General features: G+C 43.6%; 1 protein-coding gene across 6 annotated transcripts; it reads right to left on the reverse strand.

Annotated features, from left to right (window-relative positions):
- Positions 1-155: 155 nt before the first annotated feature.
- On the reverse strand, positions 156-16,544 carry HMGXB4 (HMG-box containing 4). 6 transcript variants are annotated; one of them, XM_056339863.1, is made up of 11 exons: positions 15,680-15,817; positions 13,409-13,514; positions 12,707-12,825; positions 11,228-11,303; positions 9,086-10,266; positions 7,804-7,885; positions 7,218-7,282; positions 6,818-6,923; positions 5,853-6,022; positions 4,496-4,618; positions 156-2,536 (listed from the first exon to the last, which is right to left on the reverse strand). In XM_056339863.1, exons 2-11 carry the CDS (start codon positions 13,437-13,439, stop codon positions 2,492-2,494), a joined length of 1,998 nt encoding a protein of 665 aa, XP_056195838.1. In that variant the 5' UTR covers positions 13,440-13,514; positions 15,680-15,817; the 3' UTR covers positions 156-2,491. The 6 variants fall into 6 exon arrangements, with proteins under 6 accessions (XP_056195838.1, XP_056195834.1, XP_056195836.1 ...); XM_056339859.1 differs by lacking the exon at positions 13,409-13,514 and having other exon boundaries at positions 15,680-16,004; XM_056339861.1 differs by lacking the exons at positions 13,409-13,514; positions 15,680-15,817 and adding an exon at positions 12,285-12,311.
- Positions 16,545-19,404: the final 2,860 nt, after the last annotated feature.

The following is a 19,404-nucleotide window of genomic DNA, read 5'->3' on the forward strand; positions in this document are numbered from 1 at the left end:
TTTTGGGTGACCAGCGCTAGTGGGAATAGAATAGCTTGCCTGCAAACTGAGTGAGTTTAAGGAGAAGTGTTTGCTGAGAAACACTAAATACTAGTAGCAACAACAGCTGCAGAAAGCACAGTGCATGCCAGAAATTAAGGACAATACTCCAAACATTAAAAAACACAATTATATTGTAAGTCCAGTACAAAAAAGTTTCTTTGTATAATTGTGACATAATCTGGATCAAACAGCAAGGAAATAACAAAAATATAAAAACTGCTAAGTCTTGCCAAAGTTTTCCCTCTAGTACCAAATACCACAAGATACAGATTATACAAAGTGTACAAATTTTAATAAAAATATAATACACCAGGGCTGTGTGTGTTTTTCACTCTTCAAGAGTTTTCCATTGTACAGACAACAAACCTAAAGCTGATTCCCTTCTGTTCCTTAGAGAGCAGATCTACCCCTTCACCACAATGGTCTCCATTGCAAAGGGCTGGAAAGAGACACTTATTTTATGCTCTTCCCAATAGCGGGTGTTTTAGTACAGGCCAGAATCCGAAGTGGGATCGGACTCCCTCCCTCCTGGGCCCCTCCCAATTCCAGGCTCACTGGGATTAGTCATACACTGTTAAAACATGTATGCTCTGGTGTGAGGGCTTGGGTCGAGAACACGTACCTTCTGCCTCCTCCACTAACTGGCTGAGAAAACCAAACACAGCACTGTGAAAAGCTCCGTAAGAGATGGCCTACCTTGTACAGGCACAGCTGGGGAATATAAGAGGACACCTGCACCTGTGAGGACATCCTGCACACCTAAAGATTTAATTTAAATCTTAGTTGGGGCTCAGCCACAATAAGGGATGGCTCACTTTCAACTGCCCTGAAAAACAGAAGGCAGATTTCAGACTGGCAGTAAAAAAAGCGCTCTTCCATCTTTTTAAAGCTCTTACATTATGAGGCTGGAAAGACTGGAGTCAAATTGTATTTCAGTTGTTCTACCTACCGTCACAAGATAGCCTGTATTCTACAAACATGTAAGATCTTTCTGGTGTTTCCCCGTGCAGTGCCAATGCTTACTACTACACATACAGCTGATTCCTGCAGGAAGTGGGGTGAGGCAAACGATTCATATTTTCTACACACTATTGGTGGAGGGAGGCATTTTTGCTTTTAAATTATGTATATATATATATATATACACACGCAGAGAAATATACAGGATAAATTAAAATCTGTTACAGATATTGGTAGAAGTTAAATACATATGATAGGAACACCACATACACGGACATAGACACACAAAAGCCTTTATGAGAAAGTGTTCTCTTGCGGCTCCTCTTCTAGAGGAGTAGAAAACCAAACACCAAGTATGTGGCTGGAAGGAAAGGGAAGCGGTCCAATCAACCCACATGTGCCTTACTCAGCCATAACTGCTTCAAACTGGTCATTAATCACTGCCTCGCAGCAGCACCATGGCTCTTTCAATACGGCTGGTGAAAGGGATGGGGGATGAACAATCTCAGAAACCAAAGTCGTCTGTGTCTGTTCACAAAACAGATGCAAAATGGGCAGAAGCAATCCAAGTTTTTCCCATCTGCTTCCACGCTTTTCTCCATCGAAGCAGGCTGACTGTGCTCTGGAAAAATCAGCAGGAGGTTCGTTCTCTCAAGCCAATGCAGCTGGTTGATACATCATGCTAATGGCAATTTGGGTGCAAGTCCGCAAGAAAAGATTAAATTTGTTGTCGTCTTCCACTTTACTTCAAATGCCAGCTACCAGACCAGCCAGCTGACGCTGAAAACTTGCAGTTACTACTGACTGAAGAGGGGGGGGTTTGGAAAAATTGACCAAGAGGCAAAGACCTCTGTATCTTTGATCAGCTATCCAGTTTTCCCCTCAAGCAGTAGATTTTAAACTGAAGAACAGCTAGAAATAAGGCTGGTGAAGAGTTCAGTTCTATTCCTTGGTCCAAAACATATTATCATCTCTACCTACCCATAGAATATCAGAATACTTTAGGTTGGAAGGGATATCAGGAGGTCATCTGGTCCACCCCCCTGCTTAAATAAAGTCCAACTAGAGCAGGCTGCTCATTCAGTTTCTAAATATCATCAAGGATGGAGAGTCAAGTACCTCTCTGGGCCACCTGTTTCAATGACCCCTCTCATGGTGATGCTTTTTATATCGCAAAGTCCATTCTCTGGCTGCTTCCCCCACTAAAGGATGTGAATTTAAGGCCAGTATCTCAAAAGCTTTCTGAATTCTTCTTACAAAATACTTTAAGATTGGAGGACATTTAACCCACCAACACAAAGGGGTTTTCTCAGCTTAACTTCACAACTTTTCATAAAATAGAAGCCAAATTGTTACAATCCTATGTATATACTATACAGATAGAAAACTTTAAAACCCTACACACGGAGCCCTTTGGGAGCACCGGCATAGTGCATATGTACACAAGTCAGCTATGCAGAGGTTGAGTACATTCCAGGATCCTTTCCCATCAAAGTCCAGGCATGATGTAGGCGATGTTGTCTAGTGTGTTTGACTGGGAAAAGAAATTTAGTATTTTTTAGTGTTGGTTAATGACTCAAAATCCTTAAAAAATGACACAGATGAGGGTACTAAGCACATTCACTTGTCTTACAAGTTATCATATGATGAAACAACCAAATGTGCCTAGTCATCACCACCACTGCTAGGCTTATTTTCACATTTTTGGAAATGTAAATTAACTAAACATAAAGGTAGTCTCAGTATTTGTAAGCACCTGGAAACAATGAAAATGCTTGAGGCTTTCCTCATGTGACCTCCTCCTTATGAACCCCACACTCTTATCTTTGATTTTAAAACAAGCACATTGACCATATCACATTAACCATGGGAAAAACTAGTGATGAAGGACTTCAGAAAAGTGATCTATGCTGTAGCATATAAAAAAAAAAATTACTTTACACTCAAAAGTCCTTTATGAAATTCTATAGTGTAAAAGTAAAGAGAAAATCTTTCAAACACACTCACTAATAGGGTGTCAGATGGGAAAAAGTGCCTTCCAATTTTCCTTGCAAAACATAACAGAATTCTGACAGTAAGAGTCCTTCTCTTGCAGATCAGAAAACAAGACAGCATATTATCTGTATGTTCTTCAAATGCACTATTTCAGTAGGCTCAAGCCTGTGGCTGGATGGCTGAAGAAGGCCTTACATACACCATCTTTTAATTGCTGAAGACAGAGGAGCTGGAGCTGTACCAGTTGAGATTCTCGAATTTAACAGTGCCACCTACTGACTGAAAAGAGAAATTGCATGCGTGCAACACGCAACACGACCACTGACAGTTTTATCCACACCATGGCACACCGCTGTCGTGATCTCTCTCATGGTAAAAACCAGAGTAATTTATTTATTATCCAGTCTCAATACAATACTGGTTTTCAGAAGAGAAGGGTAAGTGCCTTAATCCACTTAAAGCTCCATTGCTTCTTATAACAGAAAGTTGATTAAGTTTCCAATATACACACCATTAGTCATGTAGTGTCATTGCTCCAAACGCACTTGGCAAGCAAGAGGGAAAAAAAGTATACCATGTTCTTCCATGGCTTAGGGTGGGAACACCCTACTGACTCAGCTTTTGCACAGAGAGCCAGTCTGTGCGAGCTCAGAGCCCAAGCTGTCGACTTTGTTGTTAACAGTCTGTTCTCTGAATCAATGTTTGGGCTGCCCTATTATACCATGCTAACTCCTATCCCATTTTTCTTGTTCTCTCTGACAGATTTGTTTTTAGTCTCTTAACTTTTGCAGACTGTATATTTATTTTTCATTTCTGCTCCACTCCTTTGCTGCTTTATTCATGTCTCCTGTTGGAGGTATGACTCCTGATTCCTTTTATGCTGCTGCCACCTTAATTTATGTCCACACCACGCTACATGGATACCACAAGCTGTTGCTAAATCAGGGCTCAATATTAAGTGTAGTTTAAAGCGGAAAATAACCTGTAGTTATGTAGCTCCTTAAAACAGAGACTATTTTTCTTCCCTTGGAGAAGGTTACAGCCACGTGTAAAAGGCCCTACTCAATCACATCAGGAATCCCAAGATCACAAGTTATTTTTTATGCTACTAAAGAAAAAACAGATTGTGTGATACACAGCAGCTAGAAGGTGGTTTTTATTTTTATGGAAAATTAGACCTTTAAAAAACACTGCTATGTGTACAGGTGCTTTTATTTGATTCAGATGGATTTATTCAATCACTAAACCTGCACACTGCAATCAATGCTACAAACACTAGGTCAACCTCTACTGGGAGGAAAAATGTTGCACAGTATCATACAACAGCAACATCTGAAAGAAATTCAAGAAATATTCCTCTATAGAAATGCATGACCGTAACAATTTTCTGATTGCATTGGAATTATAATCACATCGTAAGAGTGATGAATCAAAAAACTCTAGCTGGACTTTACTGAAATTAACAGTGCTAGAATGGAAATAATCACAAGGAACTCACCAAAACGTGCTTAGGGCAGCCATTCAACTCAGGTAGTTGTGTGGTCAGACATGCTAATGGACCCAAAGCACAGATGATTGAATCCAGAAGTACTGACAAACTTCCTGAAACAGCCACCATTCCCTGCAAGTACGGAAAAAAAAAGCAGGGTAGGAAATTATTAGTAATTCCTACCTTAGGAATTAAAAAATTCCACTAATTAGTAGTGGAATTAGTAGTGGAAATTATGGTTCTTTCACAAGTGTATTGGTTCTCATGCGGATACAGCATCTTCACTCTGGAGCTCCTCTAGTCCACTTTCATTATTTACAGTAACAAAACCATGCCATGCACTTCACAGACAGACTGCTGGCTCAAAAAATTTAAGAATTCAGTAGGCAACATACTGGTGTAGGAGAACAGCAGGGGACAACAGAAAAGGTCAGAAAGTTGTCAGCTGTGTAAAACAATTCCACCATTTTTTGTAATGTAATTTCTTTGCCATTTTGTACCATCTATTTTGTTAACTACTTGAGTCCTAAAGACAATAGTTATTTTATCATTGAAGTCTAAAGACATGCTAAGCCTGTAACTAATGTTTTAGTCATTGATATACTTTCAGGAAAGGGAATTTGTTTCTGTAAAGGGGGAGATTTTACTCCAGTTGTTCCTCTGAAGAATGACTTCAGTCATACCAGAAACAAAACTCAAGAACATTTATTTTACTACTGATAAAACAAGCAAGCATAGTAGGATGAGATGATCACACTAGCCATAAAATTCAATGATATCATTTCAGCCAAATACATATTCACCTTACAGGCTGGGCTGAGTTCTGAAAGTGTGTGTGTGTACATGTGTATGGATGCATAGAATCACTAACAGCAGGAAAACATTAAAAAATGACATTTTCTACATTACTAGGTGAATTGAAACAATAGTAGCCCCTATCCAAAGCACTGGCAATATGATACTTCCAGAAAACAGGGCACGCAAGAAACATCTTGGTAAAGGCTGATGGTTTTCTTAGAATGTGTGAGATGGCAATAGAAACTGAGCCACAGACTGGCAAAGATAGCAAGGAAGCACCAAATCCAAGGTGAACATACAGTAAGACTGAAGAGTCTGTTAAACTAAGAATTGCCTTCAAGGACCTAGAGCTGTGAAGGACCTTCTTCTTTGATGCCTACTGTTTACTAAGAAACAAGGCTTTTTATTTCCCTGAGAACAGCAATGCATCAAAGAAACAGGACACACCATCTCCGATTTCTCAATCCTAACAGAAAAGTATTGGTTTTAAGTAAAATAAAATAATAATCCCCCCCAATCCTGTGTGTAGATTACGTCGCATCACTGTGAGATCGAGGGTTAGACTCACCTCTGTTTCCTGCAGTCTGTGTCCAATAAGGCTCAGAGATTCACCCAGCAGCTGTAAATGTGCAGCTACATCAATAGGATCTGTCTCAGGGACTTTGGCTGGTGAGGAAGACACCACCACAGTGCTGGTGGGGGACTTCTTATGAGGGGAAATCACCCCTGTTGGAGAAGCTGGAAACACACAAATTAATTTGATATTCTCTTCTTTCATTCTTTTACTTACTAGCCTATTTACTCAGTAAAGTTCAAATCTCAAAGGCATGAGATACTTAAATAGTTCTGTGGACCTGGTCCTGTGATCTCTGGAGTCAAAGCTTGGCTTCTACATGTACAAAACATCTCCCTCAGCTGAATGCAATTTGGGAGGATTTGGTTTGGGAGATATGATAGAATTTTCCTCTAGCAGCAAACTAACTCCACTTGAACATCCGTGTTGCCTCTTCTTATTTTACATTTCACATGGGGTAATGGCTTTAAGCTGAAAGCGGGTAACTTTAGATTAGATGTAACAAAGAAATTCTTCGCTATGAGGGTGGTGAGGGCACTGGAACAGGTTGCCCAGAGAAGCTGTGGATGTCCCATCCCTAGAAGTGTTCAAGGCCAGGTCCGATGGGGCTTTGAGCAACCTGGTCTACTGGAAGGTGTCCCTGCCCATGGTTGCAACTAGCTGATCTTTAAGGTTCCTTCCAACCCAACCCATTCTATGATTCTATGATTTCAATCCGTAAGCTGCTAAAAACAGTACCATTCTACAAAGCAGACACGGAAATATTTTTGAAAAATGCTGACATCATTCTCACTCTCACAGAAAAATTGTTTTTGAGTAATATGATTTGATGTCAAGCCTTATAAGCAAGCAGGTAGGTGTGTGAAGCAGGAAAGGACCTTTGTTGCTTACCCCACAGGCAACACTGTCTTCCCTGTCCAAGAAAAAAAAGACCACAGCAAATAAAGTACAACAATTACCTTTTATTTTTGGTGCACCATCTGAAGATGATGCCTTTCTCTTCACAGTGGTGGCCTCTGCTTTATTCTGTTTGTGTTGGAGATACTGAGCTTTCTGTTTCCATATCTGCAGTTACCATGGCATGAAAAGAGAGGTTCATAACATTAGGTAATTCTGTTACCTGGTGCCAGGACCTGGAGGCAGAATGATGTTATGTAGCTAACTGGTGAAGCAATACCACGAGAAGAAACTGGATGCTTTTATGATCACATGAGCAAAATTTCCATACATTCCACCTTTACATACTTCAGGGACATAAGTAGCACTTTTTAAGGTATGGTGGCAATGCTGCCAGCACATTCTGACCTAAGCACTTAGTTTACAGAAATGATTTTACAAAACCATCTCACACACACTCACCAGTTTATCCTTCTCGGGTAGCTGCTTCCATACTTCTGCCAGTTTTTTACTTAGTTCTCCAAAATCTGGCAGAAGGAAAGAAGAAAAATGTTTAAAACAAATGAAATCATAAAATCATGGAGAGAACACAGGAAATTTCCTAGCCCATACATACACTTTTAAGAAGCTACCCATTCCACAACTGGAACTCTCCACACTGTCCTGAAAATGATTGCCACTGTGCATTCCCGTTACTGTTTAAGATGGAAAAAAACCCTTATACCAGGAATATAAAGTCACATGTACATACAGCAATGAAGGTAAGTCTTTAAATAAAGAATGCTGGGAAGGTAACACAATGAAGGTAACTATGGAAAGAAAGAGCTAGCAATTCTTTGGTATCCAGATTCACAGCTTGGTTAAAATGCAATGAAATCAAATAATGAAATCCACTCCTGTCCTCTCTGCCACCTCTTATTCAAAGAAAACCGGCCAACTCTTTGCATTCTATCAAAATTAAGATGGTATGAAAAAGAGATGATACATTCTGCTAATTAATCTGACTGGTGTATAATCAAGAGAAGAGAAGGCTAGATTATTCTCTCACCTATTCCAGGGTGCTCAGACACAATAGTTGTACGATATTCCTTACAGAACACTTGATAGGCAGACATATTTTTCTTCTTTGGCTAGTTAGAAGAAGAAAAGGAAACAAAGATTTTTAATTATGATGAGACCTACTTGAACTTAGCAAGAATTTGGCATTTATTGAAGACTTACAGATGTGGTGCTCAGACCAGGAACTAAAAAAGCAGTGTTTTACATGTTCTGGCTGAATTTAGTGTTTATGAAAGCATAGGAACCAGCTAGATCCAGTCTTAGCACAAGGCTTATCTTGCAACAACTCTATCAATGCATTTAATTCATAAGTTACAACAACCTGCTATTCTAAATCTAGGATCGACACACAACTCTGTTAATATACTTCAGTTTTAAAACTTTAACAAAAAAAAATATCTGCTATACTATTCAGAGTTCCTATTATAAATCTGTCAAAACAATTCAGTCCTCAACTTAACATTTTGCTCCATTCCTTGCATCCTTACAGAACACTTCAAATTGGCAGGAAAATAGACAGTGGAAGTACACTGACAGCAGAGGCATAAGCAATGGCTGAGCTATGATCAGAGAAAACTTACCAAACAGAATAGAATAATGGCTGAACAAATTTGGGCTACATCTGCCCACTGCCTGACACAAAGCAACTCTTGTCTATTTGAACATACAGAAACTGGTTTTCCCCATTTATATACTTACATAGCTGCAGTTATATCACCTGTAAACTCATTCATATGCTAGTTACCACTTTTCCTACTCATATTTTTATACACTAGCCATGGAAAACTGAATTTATGCGTGCTGGACAAAACTGGGCATGTGATAGTCTATAAGAATTAGAATTTCACTTGAACAGAGGAGTAATGTGTAAATACCTTCACTTCTCAGGTTAGAGCTTGATTCCTTTTAACAGGAACTGTAATGATGATCTACATCACTAGTCCAAAAGTCTGCCTGGCAACAGCTAGAACCAGTTACCTTAGAAAATGGTGCAGCTGTGCATGGTACATAACCTGCACCGAGCAAATTAAGCACAACTTTTTCAAAGAACCTCTATCGGCTAAGGACTTCCTGTGCCAAAAAACCAGAATGATACATGTTCCTTTTGCTACAAACAGAAATCACAGTGGCTTACACATTTTTCCTAACATGCTTCAGTGAAACCATTGATTCTGTATTAGTTGTTCTTCTGTTTCAATTTAACATGCCTTTGTAATGGAGTGCCTAATTCACCACCACCCACCAAAATTCTCCCTCCAATTTTTCCTTACTTTTTCTCTGTCTTTTTCCTTTTCCATTTCTTTTTCCTTTTCTCTTTCTTTTTCCTTTTCCTTTTCTCTTTCCTTTTCCTTTTCTCTTTCTCTTTCTTTTTCCTTTTCTCTTTCTTTTTCCTTTTCCTTTTCTCTTTCCTTTTCCTTTTCTCTTTCCTTTTCCTTTTCCTTTTCTCTTTCCTTTTCCTTTTCTCTTTCTCTTTCTTTTTCCTTTTCTCTTTCCTTTTCCTTTTCCCTTTCCCATTTCTCAGCTTTGTCCTTCTCCTTGTCTTCCTTTTTCCTCCTCTTCTCACCTTGACCATCTGAATGAAAAACAGCAGGAGGAGGTGGAGGAAGAACATAGGGGGTACTGGGAGGAGGCGGTGGCGACACTGTTACTTCTGCTAATGCCACAGGAGCGTGCCCAGAACTCTTTTTAGACTTAGAGTGCCTCTTCTCTCTGTGTTTCTCCTTGTCTTTTTTTTTCTTACTTTTTTTTGACTTCTTCTTCTTTTTGATTTCCCGGTAGGAGTCATCTATCACTAGCTCTCCAGCTTCCAACTCCCCACCAGAAGAGGAACCAGATTCTGGTGGTGCCTCCACACCTGAAATCTCATACTCACTCCCATGGCCCTCTGAAAAAAGGGAGGTGTCAGCACCAAGACCCTCAGAAGGTGGATGAGAGTCTGAAGGTGTTTTGTGCTTCTTCCGGGATGACTTCAGGAAGCTCTGCAGTTCATGACCCAGCAGGAATGAGCCTTGCTCATCTCGAGCCGATTTCTTTGAAGATTTCTTTGCAGCTGCTGGTGCTGAAGAGTAGGAGAAAGAATCATCATCTGCTGCACTACTTTTCTCTTTCGGTGAAAGGATGAGCTTCATCTTCAAGCCATCAGGTTCACGCAGAGTAAGTGTCTCTGTGTTCACGTAGAGAGGTTTCATTTTTTTAGATTTGTGGAAGCTGCCATCGTCCACTGAGTGCTCCCCACTGCTCCCACTCAGCTTTTTCTTGGGGTGCTCCTTTTTGCTTTCTGAATGACCAGAGGAAGTATAAGATGATTTTTCTGAGGTCTTCTTTGAAGACTTTGAGCTTGTGGCCAAAGGTGAGGTGATAGCCTTGAGTAAATCCATGGTTGTATCAGCTGAGGATGGGCTAGAAACTGCTTTTTTCTTCTTCTTTGATGGTAGATCCAAAGGCGAAACACCTGGAAAAGATCAAGAAAAATGTACATCAAGATGATTCCCTTAAAGACAGCATTATGCTAGCCCAAAGAAGTGAAGTAGAAATTCTGCAAAATTTATGATTACAGCTAATAGATCTACCTCCTGGCTTAAACAGAAGAGCTCTGAAGCTTGTAGCCAGCTCAGCAAAGCCTTACTGATACAGTTTAGGAGCTGTAATGCCTGAGCTGGTCAACCAATTTAAGGCAGGAAGACAGAGTAGGAAAGTTCTTGAAGTTTTATCAAACCCTGTATTCTGTTGTGAAATAACATATTTTGATGAAAATGTACCTTACTGAGCCTGAAATTACACCTCAAGTGCAAGGTTTTCATGCCATTTTTAGCCAAGGTGAGACCAATGAATTGAAAGTACAAGCTTTTTCATTCTGAAAACAGATTTTGATGAAATTTCAGCTTAGCTTCCTCTTTTCACTGGGCCAAAAATAAATCTTATACCTGTTAAGCTTTTATGAACAGAACTGTCATTTTCTGGGCAGCTTATTAATTGTGAGAATAATGTTTCTGTATTTAAACTGAACCCAAAAGCATTAATTTCTCACCCTGGTGCCTTCTACTTTTATAAATTCAGAGAAAGTAATACTATCTGCAAGTAAAGTTACAGCTTGTAACGCAACAGGGGAAAAAGAAATGCAAATATCGAAAGGAAAGGCATGAGTCAGAAAACTACAAGTTGTCAATGAAAAGGGAGTGGAAAACGTCTACCCCCAACAATGCAACTTGTTATGCTAGACCTTAACATTCTCCCTAATCTTCTGCTGTCTTGTGCTGATCAGCATCAGGTTTCTGATTACTTGTCCTAAGACAGGCTGATGTGCTCCTCCCCCATAAACCGCTAACAACAAAGCTTGATGACACTCTTTAACAGTGTTCTTTCCTTAAAGTCATCATCTGTTAGCACCTTCCCCTGCTTGATTGCTACCTTACCTCTGTAGCAGAACTCATCGGAGGAGTGCTTTCTCTTCTTTTTGTGAGGCTCTGTCCCCGGAAAAAGCTCACTGTCCTACAATAAGAAGAAAAAAGTTGCTGACAAACAACAGGGAAATAATATGAGATTCACATGGACTACTGACATAGATAATAATTTGCAGGAGATATTAAGAGTTATTTGTATTGCTGTAACATCAAAGAGCCCTAGGTATGAACCAGGATCATTATTCTAGGCACCAAAACAAGCAAAGGAAACATACTCTGTCCCCAAAAGTCCACAGTGTAGGTTTAAGGTAAGAGGTAAAAAGCATGGTACAGATAAGTGGGAGAATACAAAAAAATGGTATTAGTCAGGATTGGTTTCAGCACATCAGCCACCTAACTGGCGTCAAGCTTTCTTGTAGGCACTGCAGCAAGACAGGGCTATAAGGTAACTGAAAGACAGATCTCCATAGGGAGCTCCCCCCAAGTGAGAGAAGCAATACACAAGAAAACTTGAGAAAGCATATTTGAAAGTGTTAAGAAATGGGCAATGAAAGCCAGCACGTGGAGATCAGCTGATGAGTTGATAAAAGACAGACATCTACCTCTTAATAAAGCTAAGAGATAACTAAGCATGCATAGGCTGGCAAGCCTTGAAAATGAAGGCAAGCAGTTCATGTTTAATATGCTGAAAAAGATAAAAGAAGTGACAGGAGGTGTAGAGAGGTGACAATTAAAATGATGGGCCAAAAAACTGTCCTTAATATGTCATGTCACCCAATTATTATTTGTCTTTTGACCAACTTATGGTCTGAAAATGAAGATCTTCTACAGAATTCCATCTGCATGGTAGAAGAAAATTCTAAATTTAAGCTAGAACTTCTTTCCAGATTAAAAAAAACCTAAAATAATCACAAGATTTTTATCAAATTCAAAAAAAGATTCAAAGATAATCACCTTTGAGCTACAGCAGAAATTTTAGCTCAAAGAGGATAATTTTGAAGAAACTTAAGTTGTCACTACGTGATTTCAGAGTTAAGGCCCCACAGAGGTGAATAGGGCAAGTCCATACCTCTCAAGAGCTATCGTTTCAGGCTTTCTGCAGAATCAGGAAGATAACAATGCATCAGTTAACATTATATTCATCCTTTGCTGGCTATTTATACAACCATAAATTCTAAAAAAATGTTTTTTGTGTGCCTATAAAGTTATTCATGTTATCTTATGACTTGCAAGGTTCTACATAAAGACTAGGACAGCACTCTACTACCGTATTTTACATAGCCAGAAACATCAGAATCAGTTGTAATTGGGATTGACCCCGTCCTTTTCCCCAGAAAGGTTACAGAACAATACTGGACACTACTAGCTGCTCTTGCAGTCTTCTATGTGCATTTCTACATAAAAAAGAACAACAAACCCATCCGTCCCAGTTCATCACTAGCTTTCCACATTTCCTTACACTTTCAACCTTTTCTCTGTGGACTTCCTGACCTGGGTTGCTATCTTGTCTTCCTCTTGCAGCTGATCCTTGTGAGAACGCTTTTTCTCTCGCTGTATCCTGCCAGTTGCCAGCCACGCGTCATCAACACTTCGGTCACTCTCTAGGAACTCTTAAGATTTACGTGAAATGGGAAAAAAGGGAGAAATGAAATACCCCATTAAGGAGTGATATACATGTGGGCTATGCACAAAATAAGGTAACAGGGGATGCTGGCACAGTGATGCACAAAACCCAAGAAGCACAGGGGCCTAAAAGATAACAATATGTACTCTGACCACAGGGATGGGCTCAGTGCTCTAATGCTGTAACACAATCACTCAAGATTTCATTTCTAACCCCTGTATTTCTTCCTGAAGACAACTGGACCTAAAAATATTACCATGACTAAAGATACCCTTATCCCTGGTCTCCTGTTCCATTGACCTAGCAGGGAAAAGAAAGGCTGCAGTGGCAGTTTCCAATCAAGGTGTTTGCATTAGGAAACACCACCCATTTCTCTCAAGTTCTAAGCCCAGTACTTTACACCTGGAAGTCAAGGGCTTGGGATCCTCCAGCAACTTGGCCAGGTTAAATTTAAGGGCTCCATGACATACTGGCTTCCTTTCCCACTCTGACTGCATGGCCTGGCAAGGGCTGCAGAGGGTACCCTTTGTTTTTTGGCAACTCCCTCTGAGTTTATGAAGCAGTCATACCTTCTTTCTTCTTGGAGTCATCATAAGCCATGGTGGTCCTGCAGGAGCCTGAGAATGTGTTGCCACGTCTGGGCTCCTTCCCCCGTTCCCATCTACAGGAAAAGGTCTGAGAAACAGAGAATGAAAATAACCCTCCCATAAAGAAGAATCACGATGTAAAATGGGAAATTTCCTCTGAATCAAGTGAAGATTCTCTGGAAGACAGTGGGAAAGGAAAGGAGTCTACCTTCTGGTCAGTTCATGCTCACTCTTCAGGCTTGACAGAAATTTTTTTTTTAATTAAATTGGAGGTAGTTGTTCTATTATTTTAAAGATATAGAAGACCACCCCTCTTCACTGTAAAATCTCCAAATCACTGAAGCATTTTATTTACAAAAATAGGAAGGGGGTGAGAAGATAGCAGAGTTTGATTTTCACGACACACAAAACTGCACCCAAACTTGTGTCAAAGCCATTTTTTATCAGGAGCCACTGTAGCAGAGTGGAATGTTTAAAGAGAGATTTCAAACCCTTGAATCTCAGACAATGTGAAGGAAAAGAAGGAACCAGGCAGAAATCATTGTACTACAAGAGAATAATTTCAAATATTTTTAATTAAAAGATCGCACATTTTGTAATGAAGGTGTGCATCCTTCTGATGTGTTTCCCAACACTACCACTGCAGCCATTCTGAATGCCAGCCTGGGAGAGGGAATGGAAGAAAGCACTCCTTTTTGCTAGGCCTTCTGCAGGACCTCAATACCTGTCAGCTCCCAGGTTTCAGGCCTCCTCTACTTAAATAATTCTGTTCCACAGCTGCTCGCATACAGCAGGGCACTGCCCTTATGGAACAGCTGCACCCTGGTTCTCTCAGAGTAAACAGCTTTTATTCTTCAGTCAGTGACCGGCTTAACATGGAAAGATCAACCTTTTGCTCATAAGCAATTAAACCAACTGCATCTACCCGATTTTGTGTGTTTGCGCACACACATGTAAGCATTCAACCACAAAGACCATGCAGTTTATCCATTCTTGCTGACACTGTAATCTTGCCACACTGAAGTTACATTAGAATACCTCTGACAGCAGGGAACTTGTGCTTGTACATCCCTGGATGTACCTCAATTTTATAAATAATTGACTGAGGCTGAGGATGTGCAACATATTCATCTGATAGTGGTTACTCACATGAAACAAGTCCCAACTAAATCAAGCATGCAGGTACACAGCAGATGTTTCTGTTTAAATTCATAGGAATACATGTTACTTCTTCAGGTTTCAGGAAACCATCCACCACAAAACGTTTTAATTTGGTATCCTGACCACTATATGTTGTTGGTAGCAAGCGCCACAACTTGTAGACAGAATTTGTGTAGACACATAAGATCACTGCATATGTATACACACTAGAGCACTGCACTTTGCAATAAAAAAAGAGCATCTTGCCATTTGTGTGTTCACAATTTTGAACCGCATCTTGTCAACATTTCATGATGTTCAGTTGTTGTATGGACTTCAGTGGCAACACATGTGATACTACAGCACTGTGCCCAAGAGTGTAAGGGCCTAATCTAAACACTGCTCAGCAAAATAAAGCTGAAGACAGTCACCGATGACTTGAAGAAACTAGTATCTGTCTATAGCTATACGTGTAACTTTTACTCTCTTTTTAAATCTTATCTGTTTGACAGGTATAAAGACTGGTAGATAACTCCCAAAGGGGCCTCCAACCTACACTCTAACTCTGCAAATACAAAGCACATCCTTAACTAGTGCCATCCTATAATTCCTAACCAGGTTCCCCTGCCTCAAATTCTTTGGTTTCAGCAGTAATCGCAGGGGTTGGGTGGAACAGATTTCTCTTCACGTCTCCCATTCCGTAACACACACGCCTGCGGGATCAAGACCGAGCGTTGCTCTTCTGCAGCCCCCCGGACTCCACAGGGACCGCCGCACTTCGGTCCCCCAGGGGAGGCTGCACCCCATGGCGGCGGGCCGCGGGGCTGGAAGCGGAGGGGGGGCGGCGGCGGCTCGGGCCGGGCCCTCTCCCCGTTTCCCGCCGGCGCTCCCAGCGACCTGGCCGAGCCGCGGGGGCTGCCAGGCCCCGACGGGAATTCCGCGCACGGCGGAGGGAGAAAACGTCAGCGCCGGCCCCGGGCCGGCCCTCCCCTGCCCCCCGCCCCGCACGTGTGCGCCAGCACCCTCAGGGCCCGGGGACGTCAGGACTCTCCCGCCGCCGCCGCCGTTTGAAGCGGGCTCGGCTGCCCCGCTCCCGCCCGTGCGCCTTCTCACCCCAGCGGACTCCGGCCTCACTCCAGCCCACGGCTCCACCCCTGCAGGAGGCCCGAGCGTGCCCCGGCAGCGGGGCCCCCCAGCGGCGACAGGGCCAGGTGGCCGGCTGGTGTCGAGCGGCGGGGTGGGGAAGGCGCCTCACTCTGCACCGCCGCTTCCCGCCGCGCCACCGCCGCCCGCGGCCGCCATCTTGAAAAAGGAGACAAGGGACGCCCGCCCGGCGACGGGGCCAGGGGCGGCCAGTCGAGCACCTCCAACGTGGCACCCGCAGGGTGGGGGAGAGGGAGGGGTGAAGGATTACCGAGCGCATCGATAGCCGAGCGGGGCGGGGCGCGCCGTGCGGCGGGGTCTGAGCGGAGCCGCCGCGTCCGGCACCCGCCACGCGTTTATCCTTCCCCGCCGTGGCCCGCCGCTGCTGGCACGGGCGGGGTTTGGAATACCGTGCGCTGGGCCGCGGGGCCTAGCTCGGTGCCCCGCTGGTGCGAGCGCACGGGCCCAGGGCTGGGGCCGGGGCGGCCTGGGAGCTGGGCCACCCCCCGTGCCCCCAGGCACCCACCGTGGTTCCTCGGGTGCCGGGTGCCCCCCGGAGGCACGAGTGGGCCGCGCACCGCGGCCCCGAGCGCCCGGGGCCGAGCCGGTGCTCGCCTTGCCCTGCTGGGCACAGGGTGGGCCTGCGGTGCTGGCGGGGCGTGCCTCCCACCCCTCAGCCTCCCTGGCGGGGACAGGCCTGAGCTGGCCGGGCTGGCAGCGCGGGTTAGCTGTTGGCTGCTTGTGCCTGCTGCGCTGGCTCAATGGGAAAGGGTGAAATCCTGTTACGAAGCAGTTACTGGGCCAGCACGTTGATGAGATGAGTCATGCGAAGCCTATCTGGTTGCCTGAGGAACTGCATGGGTGGAGAGTGGGGACCTGAGCAGCGCTCTGGGGCTGCTGCCTGTGAAGGCGTCGTCGTGCAATCCTCACACCCTTTCCAATCAGCTTTCCAAAGGTGGTGATCAAATGAAAGGCAAATCACCCCCTGCATCTTCTAAAGGGCTCACTCCTAAGTGCAAAGGATTCAAGATGGAGGTAATAAAGCTCAAGAAACAGCCAGGTCAGAAAAGTCTTTTCCCCACCAGTTTAGCCTTTCCTCACTCTGACCGCTCAAGAGGTCCCTGTTTGACAAACCTCATTTAACTCTTACCTTAAATCCCATCATCTCCACTGGTGCAGGAATCTTCTTTTTATTTAGATGTCAGCAGACACTCACATGACTCTGTGTCAGAGGCTGTTCACAGTCACATGCTGCCTACAGACTACAGTTCCCAGCCATGCCTGAGGTTAAACCTGACACATCACAGACATTCTGGTCTCAGCCCTTACAGATCTGCCTTCTGGTCCTGCTGATGCTTTTGTGTCCTAACAAGTACGTAATGGTGACAATAATTATTTGTGGTACAGTAGGGCCTAGAGGAATTAGAAGCAGATAGAAGCCTATGCCCTTTATGCTGTGTGAAAGTATAGTTTGATCCAAAGTGAGCGGTACAGCCCCTATGCACAGATCGATGTCTGCAAGTCCAGCAGCTTTAACGCATCAGAGTAAAAACCTGCTAGCCCTTAGGCTGAGCACAAGGCCTGTACAGATGTTCTCATGAATGTATATGCCTGCTGCTGGTGAAACTGGCTAAAATCATTCTCTGATTTTAGTTGAATAAGGGCCTCTGCAAATTCATGACCAGGACTATGGTGGGTTGACCCTGGCTGGATGCCAGGTGCCCACCAAAGTTGCTCAGTCACTCCCCTCCTCAGCTGGACAGTGGAGAGAAAATACAATGAAAGGCCCATGGGTGGAGAGAAGGACAGGGAGATCACTCAGCAATTCCTGTCACAGGCAAAACAGACTTGACTTGGGGAAAAATTAATTTATTACCAATCAAATCAGAGTAGGGTAATGAGAAAATAAAAACAAATCTTAAAATACCTTCTTCTCACCCCTGTCTTTTTCCCAGGCTCCTGATTATCTCTGCCTCCTCCCCTCAGTGGCACGGGGGATGGGGGATGGGGATTGTGGTCGGTTCATCACATGTACCTGCTGCTCGTCCTCTTCAGAGGGAGGACCCCTCCCACTCTTCCCCTGCTCCAGCATGTGGTCCCTCCCACAGGAGGCAGTTCTTCACAATTCTCCAATGTGAGTCCTTCCCATGGGCTGTAGCTATTCATGAACTGCTCCAGCGTGGGTCCCTCGCACAGGGTGCAGTCCTTCAGGAACAAACTGCTGCAGCATGGGTCCCCGTGGGGTCTCAAGCCCTGCCAGCAAACCGGCTCCAGCCTGGACTCCTCTCTGCACGGGTCCACAGGTCCTGCCGGGCGCCAGCATCAAGCATGGGCTTCCCACAGGGTCCCAGCCTCCTTTGGGCATCCACCTGCTCAAGTGCAGGTTCCTCTATGGGCTGCAGGTGGGTATCTGCTCCACCATGGACTTCATGGGCTGCAGGGGCACAGCCTGCTTCGCTGTGGCCTTTGCCACAGGCTGCATATGAATCTGGAGCACGTCCTCCCCACCTTCTTCACTGACCCTGGTGTCTGCAGAGTTGTTGCTCTCACTTATTCTCACTCTCTCTGGCTACAATTCCTGTTGCACAGGTTTTTGTCCCCTTCTTAAAAATGCTACCCCAGAGGTGCTGCTACCCTGCCTATCACTGATGGGCTCAGCCTTGGCCAGTGGCAGGTCTGTCTTGGAGCCGGCTGGCATTGGTCTGTCAGACATAGGAGAAGCCGCCCCTATAGCCCTGCTGCTACCAAAACTTTGCCATGCAAACCTACAACGAGGACCTTGCCAGAGTTGAACCCACTGAGACCTGCTCTTTAGCTCTGATTATTGATATTTCATGGGGTCCCAGCAGTGGATCCCTACCCCATTTGGCAGTGCACAGTACAACAAAAACACAGCTCCTGTCACCAGAATTTTACAGTCTTCATCTTTCTTGCTCATATTACAAAATATATGGAAACATGAGTTAACTCCTGGGAGCACTCAGCCTACAGGTCAGGTGGAGGTGGAATGGGAGCAAGTCAGGATAAGCCATTAGCATGGTTGGGAAAGGCTAGGTGCAGCCTGAAGGAACAGGGATATAGATTACTTTGAAAACTGAAAGCCTAAATTAGCCTGGCATTTGATGGCAAATATTTGATAAAGATAGCTAGTAAATGTGTAGGGATGGTATGTTTAATATTCTGTACCCTAGAATGAGAAAGGATTCTAGTTCCCCTGCAGTTTAATGTTTTTACTGCTAGGTGGCTTGTAGGCATTGGAGTGTGTCAGTGATTGTGTGTGGATGAGAGAGAAAGAATTTGCAGGTGGATTTGCAGAAGTGAGACTATAGCAAGATACTTTTATTTAAAGCCACTGAAGCACCAATCATTCAGACTTCCCCTGGTGAGATCTATCCATGCTCCTTTCCTCCTACAGAACAACAACAACAGCAACAATACTAATACTAATAATAGTAACTGTAGTAGTAACAATAACATGTAGTCCCTCCTACTGCACTTCTCATCAGCGCAGAAATGCTCAGAAAAATTTCAGTCATTCTTATTCTTTAGAGCTAATAAAGGGAACCAACAAGCAGAAGCCACTGGCATTTATTGGGTGCTTTCAAACAGCTTAGCCTTTCCCTTTTCTAGAAAATCCAGGGATCCCTTTAACGTGTACACCTAGATTATACAGGTCAGGTGGGGAAAATGTCAGG

This window comes from Falco biarmicus, chromosome 5 (assembly GCF_023638135.1).
Source record: "Falco biarmicus isolate bFalBia1 chromosome 5, bFalBia1.pri, whole genome shotgun sequence".
Classification (NCBI taxonomy): Eukaryota; Metazoa; Chordata; class Aves; order Falconiformes; family Falconidae; genus Falco; species Falco biarmicus.